The 8,262-nt window shown below is 30.8% G+C and overlaps 1 protein-coding gene across 1 annotated transcript; it reads right to left on the bottom strand.

Annotated features, from left to right (window-relative positions):
• LOC132635101 (uncharacterized) lies at positions 1-1,261 on the bottom strand. Its single transcript, XM_060351333.1, has one exon. It carries the CDS (start codon positions 1,045-1,047, stop codon positions 175-177), a length of 873 nt encoding a protein of 290 aa, XP_060207316.1. The 5' UTR covers positions 1,048-1,261; the 3' UTR covers positions 1-174.
• Positions 1,262-8,262: the final 7,001 nt, after the last annotated feature.

The raw sequence follows: 8,262 nt of genomic DNA, 5'->3' as shown, positions 1-8,262 counted from the left end.
AAGACCAAAGGAAGTGTTTATACCCAATATTGCATAATTACAACACCCAAAAAATTTAAATAAAAAAGATTATACCACTAGGAACTTAGAAAAAAATGAAAGAAAAATTGGATATTTAAAAAGCCAAGAACATCTTACTTTTTTGAAATTTTCCCCTTTTTTTTTTTTTTTTTTTTACAATTTGTAGATAATAAGAAAACATGGTAATACCGCACGTGAATCGAATACTAGCAACTCGCCATTATCCCCACTCACTGAGTCATACCCAACTCGTCCTTCAATCAACGAATCAAACCCGACCCGTTTACAAACCCGACCCGCAATGACCCGACAAACCAACATAGCCCTTCTTCCCCTACCACCACCAGCATTCTCGTGGGCCACACCACTACCGGAATACGTGCAAACCGCCGCCCCTTTGCCGGAGGAAAACATCCACGCGCCGCCACCAGTTTCATACGCGCCGCCATTAGTGGGTCCCAAGCAGTAAAACCTCATCACTTCATTCCCATCCGCAACACAACGCGCGTGGTCCTCACCACCACCCTTCTCCGCCGCCACGTCACCACCCCTAGACTTCACGCCCTCTCTATACTCCTCAAACCGGGTCACGGTTCGGGTCAAGTTCTGTACTTTAAACACCATTTCAATCTGACCAGTAAAAACCTTTGACCAGCTTGTCTGAAATATTATCTCTACAACGTTACGTGATGCATGACCTTCAGGTAACTCAGTTAATGTTGGAAAAAACGAACCTGTCGTGCCACGTGGAAGTCTTGCAGAAGTACTAGGTCGAGACTTCTCTCTATTATTCAAACCGGGTTCGGGTCCTCTTGAACCGGGTCGCTTTGTTGATGGTTGCTCCGGTTTTTTCTTTCTTGGTTTTCCATTTTTGTTGTTTTCAACTACATCTTTGAGGTTTTTAACACCATTTTTGCAACTAGCTGAGTTGGATAAGATGTTATATTGATGGTGGTGGTGATTGTTAACAACGTCGTCTAATGCTCTTGACTTGCATTGCCATGATTTAACCCAACCAGTCGCCATTGACTACGACAAAGACAAACAAATTTGAAAAAACTTCAACCTTAGAACTATATTATATGTGTATGTAATAGTAATAATACATAGTACATTTTTACGTACTTATGTATACTAAAAATTTTTTTCTTTTTTTTCTTCTCTGTTTGAGTGAGATTTTGGAGAGGAATTTGAGCTGGAAAGAAAATGGGAATGGAAGGGAGATGGCGCGATATAAAAATGACAGACGAGAGCTAATGAGAAGGTCAAGGGGAGAGGTGAAATGACAGGAATACCCTTCTGAAGTTGTGGGAATTACTCACGCGTGTCCGTATTTCATAATGGTAGGAGAAGAGAAAGAACAAATTTCATAAATGGAAAAAACAAGAATTCATGAATGGGTTCTGAGAGTGAGAAAGATTTGATACAAAGTACGAACCTTTTCGAGGGTCCTACGTACTACATTTGTGTATAAATCAAATAATTCTGTTATGTCATATGATCAATTTGTTTCTTGGTCGGGTTCTTTTTATTTTTTATATATTTTTGTTTGAACAAATTAAACAAATTTGTACTTTCTATCCTCTTTTTTCTTGAAATTACATTTTTAATTGTTTTCTTTAACAATTTGAATAATCATATTTCATATAGACGACGGGTATTTCATTTTACTCTTGGAAAAAAAGACTTTGTATTGTTTTGTTTTCAGGACAATTGAGCTATAGTTTTAAAGGGAAAATATCTTGCTTCATTTTAAGAAAAGATGTCAGTACTTACAACATCAAAAACTCTTGAAATGTACTTTTTTTTTTTCTATTTCAATGTTTTCAATGTAAAGAACTTTATTCCATTTTTATGCTTTGGTTTTACTTCACACTAATTTAAATCATCTTAACTAAAAGGTGCATTCATTTTTTTTTTTTTTTGTGATCAAGACTCACTACTGAATTTGAACAGTATGGTTGACCAAATGAAACAGAAAAATAATTTGATCGAAAGAATGATTTATTAATTTAATCTCTCCATTATTTTTTAAACGTTTCTAATACAGAATATTTGAAAATCGGATGATAAGATTGTAATCTCACTTTCTTCAAAGACAAAGGAATAATAGGAATGACGATTGATGTCGTCAAAACTACAGAGATTTAATATTCAAAAGAAATGATTTGTTGAAACCGCCAATTTAAAGATTTTGAGCCACGAAAATCACTCATCATCATGATACAATGTATGCTAATTTATAATAATTAACATGTAATCATACGATACCTTTCAAATCCATTTGATTTAGATGTTCTCAAACTGCTGGAAATGCAATCATATTTGGGGTCCTTTCTTTCCAAACCAAACTTTTAATTTAATCTAATACCAATTAATTCAATATCTACTTTGGTTATTTTCTTTAATTGTTTGTTCTAATATATAGGTCTAGATGCAATGTCCAACGACTAAAAATATACAAAGATCATATTATTGTCGTAAATATCTTTCTACCACCTGGAAAAATAAATACAAAATCGTAAAGCTCCATCAAAATGTTTAAGGATGTGTTTTATTAAGAATATTTTCAGCTAGCTAGAAAGGGAAACTTTAGCCAGGCACGTGCCATAGTCTTTTAATTTGAAAATATAGTAATGTTATTTTACGGGTGGTTTTGCCTTAAGTAGGCAGACAGTTATTTAAATTAAGTGATATTTGTTGGCATATAATCTTTGCACTCAGGTAACCAACTTTATATGCTTTAATTACCTTTCATCTTTATTCTCCCTTGGAAACAAAGCAAGACAATAGCAATCCGTTGTTTATCATGTGTTATTTGGTAAGACTGAAGTTTCAACTACACTCCCTCACTAAAATGGAAATATGACTCATTTTCGTTCTCAAGCCATTTTAGAAAAGTTTGATTCATTTTGGAAGATGAGTTCATCAAGAAAAGTTTGTTCTTTTATAGGGGGAATATGATTCTATGGGGTGTTTTATTTCCACTTGCTCGTAATCCACTTTACCAGGGGTTTCCTTAGCGGTACTATCTGAATTTTAAAAGATATAACCTATTTATATAGTGTAATTTTTTGGCGAAAATATATCAGTTGACCGATGCAATACTTACACCGAATATTTTCACCATATTACATTAACTTACCATTTTAATGAAGTGAAAACTTGCAATAATTAACCGTGCTATAGTGAAAGAAATGTTGTTTAAACACAAATAATGCATCTATTAGTCTAGCATAAATATCGGGTGCGAATAAATTTTCATAATTAAATTTTCTTAGAGAAGAATAGCTCCACTCCCGGGGGGTTTATGTAATAACTCTGCAAGAAAGAGGGCATACTTGACTTTACATTATCTCTAGAGGAGTATTTGACCACAACTTTTTGAATTACATACACAAATTACAACAGAGGCTTTTGTTTAAAAATAAAGAAAAGGATACCAGGTTGGAATCTTTTTATGGAAGTTTGAAGTGAAACAGGTGAGACAAGGAATAGAATAGAAGAATTGAAAGAGAATGGAAGCTGGCAAAGAAAGACTACAAAAAGCTCTGAATTTTAAACTATTCTGTATGTATATATTTTATGTTTAGTATATATTATAGTTAAAACTAGTGTAATTTCTTTTGTTCTCTTCCTCTCTTCTTACTATTCCATTTAAAAGTCTTTTTAGTGGGAGAATTATTTGTTGTTTCAACACACCCATAAACAGTCAGCATCTAAAATATTGAGTTTATGAGTTTTAAATTTTTAAAGATATAATTAATTGAGTTCTGAATAAATTATTTATACACATTAAATAATTTTTAAATATAAATATAAAGTTTTAATTAAAGTTACTGAATTTTACCTACCAATACATGTATAAGTAGCAGATGACTGCTAGTAACATTAAGGTAACATGTCACTGTACACGAAGTTTGGTGTTTTATTGGTAGAGTGGTCCATAGTTTCACTTAAAAGGGGACAGCATCGATTGATACAATTCCTCAAAGGCCATCAAAAAATTTCTAATAGAAAACAAATTCATTATGATCTGAATCACCAAAACAATGTGAGAACCACAAAGATTTAGCAGTTTTGTGTGATTATCAGGAATACTATTTCAATTTTATTGTAGGAAAAATCATCGTGTCCTTTTTTCACCATATAGACTATGCTTTATATATGTATATTCATTTTTTCCTTGCTTGAATTTCTAGAAAGAATATATATCTTTAGTTTATGGAATCTTGAACTTTTCCTTTATATTTTCTAAAAGAAAAGTTTATTGTCTTTGAAGAAAATTCTCAGGTCGAAAAGGAGAAAATGATTCCTATGGGGAACCCTCTTCCAAATTTCCAAATTTCCCTCACTCTTTTAGATTAACAAACTCCACGAGTATTTGCTAAGTATTAGTTTGGCCAGAAGTCTTTGATCAAATGACGGTGAAATACTGTCTACTTTTTAAAAAAAAAAGTGAAGTTGATCATGTCCAAACACAAATTCAACTTAAATATTCGAAATACATTTTTCAGCTTTAACTATTACTCCAAAAGATTAGAATATCATATTGAAATTCAGGAAGATCTAACAAAAGTTAGAAAACAAAGAAAGTTGAAAGTCTGTATAGATAGATATCAATTAGAAAATTACCTCTTAGTATATTAGAAAGAAAACCACTGTAACATATTAGAACACCTCTTGTGTTAGATAATCATCAAATACAAAGTATTGAAATATAATTCAAACAAAACATTTATGATATTGAAAGTTCATACCGGCAACAACTAACTTTGAGATTAAGATTAATAGAGGATACCTAGGGGTATTTATGTAATATGTAACTATTATTCATATCTATATATAAGAGGTCATGACACCCGTACATAGTACGGTGAATTATTATTTTCACATGGTATCAAGAGCTAGGTTATTCTACGGTTTACTTTTCTCAATTTTTTTTTCTTCTTTCCGCAGCCATAGCCAATTTTTTTTTTCTTTCTTTCCGCAGCCTAGCCAACTGCTTCCGCCCAGTTTTCATTTTCACAAAGATGTACTACCTATTTTTTTTTCCAGCTTCAATCAAATATTATTGAAACGACTAAACATCATCTTGATGTTCTTTTTTCCTCCCATGCAATGAAGTCTTGACATCTGTGAAGTCTATATCCCCATTTTTTTCTTTTCGTATGTAGATATGAGAACTAGCTATTTCTTAATTTTGAGACTGTTTACTCCAAAAAGAAACTAAATTTTTTTTCGCATAAAGGAAGATTTGGTAGGTTGGGGACTTGGATAAGGACCGTTAAAGATTATTTTGAACCAACCTCCAAATGTGAGGGATTATTTTATTTTTCTTTTCAAATCCACCTTTTTTAATTAGTGTTCATATTGTTAATAGCGTAGGATTGATGAAATGTATTTATTTATAATGTTAATTAAACGAGACGTTTAAGAAAAAATATATAAAGTCAATTTAGACAAATATTGTTATGATCAAAGTTGTTAAATATCCTTCTTAAAAGACATTAAAAAATGGACCGAAGGTAGTATTACTTAATTTTGAAGTCTTTTTACTTCATGGAAAAAAGAAAAAGAAAAAAAAAATGGTGGCACAAATAAGGAAGCTTTGGAATGTGGGGACTTGGATAAGGCTGACTTACTTAAATATCCTTTTTAAACTATTATTTAAATTTTGTTCCTATTTTTTAAGACTGATAAAATATTAGATTATCATTTAAGGTCTACAAATTCCTTAGCAGTATTATTACTATTAGGCTAGAAGTATTTTATACTTTGATTTATTACTACAATTGTTTCTTTTAATTTAGTTATTGATAAGTGTATTTTGTTGGATTATAAATATATAATTATTCTTACAAAAACATAAAAATTATCATTATTTTTTCATATTTTTAATAAAATATTGCAGGAAAGAATTAATACAGGGTCAAATAAGATATCACAAAAAAACACAACAAAGCGGGATAAAAAGGAGCAAGAGTGTCATTGAAAGAATACAGAAGACATTCTACAACAAAACCAAGAATTCATAACATGTTTTCATGCCAAAATCGTTACCAACAAGCACAACGGTTACGAGAAGTCATAACATGTTATCATACCAAAACCGTTACCAACAAGCAAAACAGTTATGACGAAGTCATCTTATGGCTATAAAATGGGCATTGTCAAACTCTGATGAGGGAGAAGAATTAGTCTTGGTCCATTTCTCTTCTTTTTGTCTTTGTAGGATAACATTTTCTATTTTTTTTTTAGTTTTTCTTACTTCATAATTGAGTAATTTCTTTCTGTTGGGATAGTTGAGGAAGCTTGATATATTCATGATACTATCTCAGTTTATATATGTTCTTGGCTTGAAACCTTTTATTTATATTTCAAACTGTGCTGGAATGATAATTTCAATTCATTATTATCACGTCTACATATTTTATCTCTAAGTTATTCTTATATTAATTCTGTAATTCTCGCGGAGAAAAATTAATATATAATAATCAATCAGTAAAATAGCAAAGTGAGAGTAATTTTTAGTATTATTATTCCAAATATTTATCTTATTTCTTCCAGTCCTAATTTTCACGGAGTGATTGACTCAAATAAGTTTATTGATTTAAATGGTCTTTATTTTATTTCTTTCAGTCCTAATTCTCACAGAGGGATTGACTCAAATAACTTTATTGATTTAAAGGCTAATTGCAAGAGGTCTTTACTCCTATAGCACAATTCAAGCAAGAAATATTTCAATTTAATCGTCACTAGTTTTGAAGCAATTAATTGACATAACCTAACAGAGTGTTAATTAATTATTTATTTCTTAGTGTGAAAATATAATTATATTAGCAATAAGCAATTATTCCTTAGAGAAATGCATGTAGAAACTGAGGTTTTATTGTAAAAATATATCAAGTGAATTCAGCAATTACCAACTCTTTTTATATATAAATCTTCCGGAAATGGTCTGTTTTAATTAAGTAATTTATAATTTCAAACTCACCTTTCATCAATTTGATTCTCTCAAATAGTAACAAAGATAATACAAATCTGTAGCATAGGTGGTTTCAATCTCTGTGGGATGATATCTTAAACTTTACTATAATTTGATAGAGTACGAGCAGAAAAATCTATACAAATTATCTTCGTCAAATTGGCTCCGTTTCCGGGGATTGAAAAACATCTACTTCAGATTAATTATTTTATTACTACTTTGGGATTATTTTATTTTTTACTATATATTCAAGTATTTTATTTCCTAGTATCTGACAAGTGCCAGGGGACTAAAATTCGAAGCTATTATTATTATTATATGATTATTAATATTATATTATTATTATTATAATATTATATTATATTATATTAGTATTACTATTATATATATATATATATATATATATTATTACTCTGTATATTATCATTATTTAACTATCTTCATTTTTTTTTTCTAGCACATAACAAGTGTTAGGGAGAAAGACTTGAAAAAAAAAATCCTGAAGAGAACTCATTTCATGCACCTTCAAAATGAATCTTAATCAACCACGTAGGAATCTTGTCGGAAGTCATTGTCAAGTGATTATCACTTGTAACCTTTGTGGTGGGAACCATCGGATATTGAATTGCCCTTCAGTTATTTATGAATATGAAGATGATTGCGAACTCTTTGATAAGTTTTTATATGGTGATTCCGAGAAATCAAAAGACATTGAAAAATTACTGATTAGAATCAACCAAAGGTTAGTTATTTGTGGTTATTGTGGTGAAAATTACCTCAGTCATGAATGTCAAGCAGGTAACACTTTCTCATATGGTGGTTCTCGGAGACTGCAAGACCTTGAAGAATTAATTGATAAAATAAGTCAGAGGTCAGTCACATGTGATTTTTGTAGAGGCAACCACCAAAGCTTTGAATGCCAAACAGGTAGCATAATCTCATACGATATTTCTCAAAAACTAAAAGACATTGAAGAATTAATCAATCAAAGGTCTGTTATTTGTGAATATTGTGGTGGAAGTCACCTTAGTCATAAATGCCAATAAGGTAATCCTATCTTTTTTGATTCATTTTATGAACAATCTCGTGATGTTTCAAGTTCTTACAGATGCAATGATTTTTATGGGTATAATTGCAATTCGGAAAGCAATCAATTCCTAAATTTTGTGTCAAATCAAAGCAACATGAGTCAATCACTTCAAGAGGAGAACAAGAGCTTTGAAGAGACGGCTTTGAATAATTATATGGAAAAT

This window comes from Lycium barbarum, chromosome 4 (genome assembly GCF_019175385.1).
Source record: "Lycium barbarum isolate Lr01 chromosome 4, ASM1917538v2, whole genome shotgun sequence".
Classification (NCBI taxonomy): domain Eukaryota; kingdom Viridiplantae; phylum Streptophyta; class Magnoliopsida; order Solanales; family Solanaceae; genus Lycium; species Lycium barbarum.
This window is presented reverse-complemented; position numbering and strand designations above follow the sequence as displayed.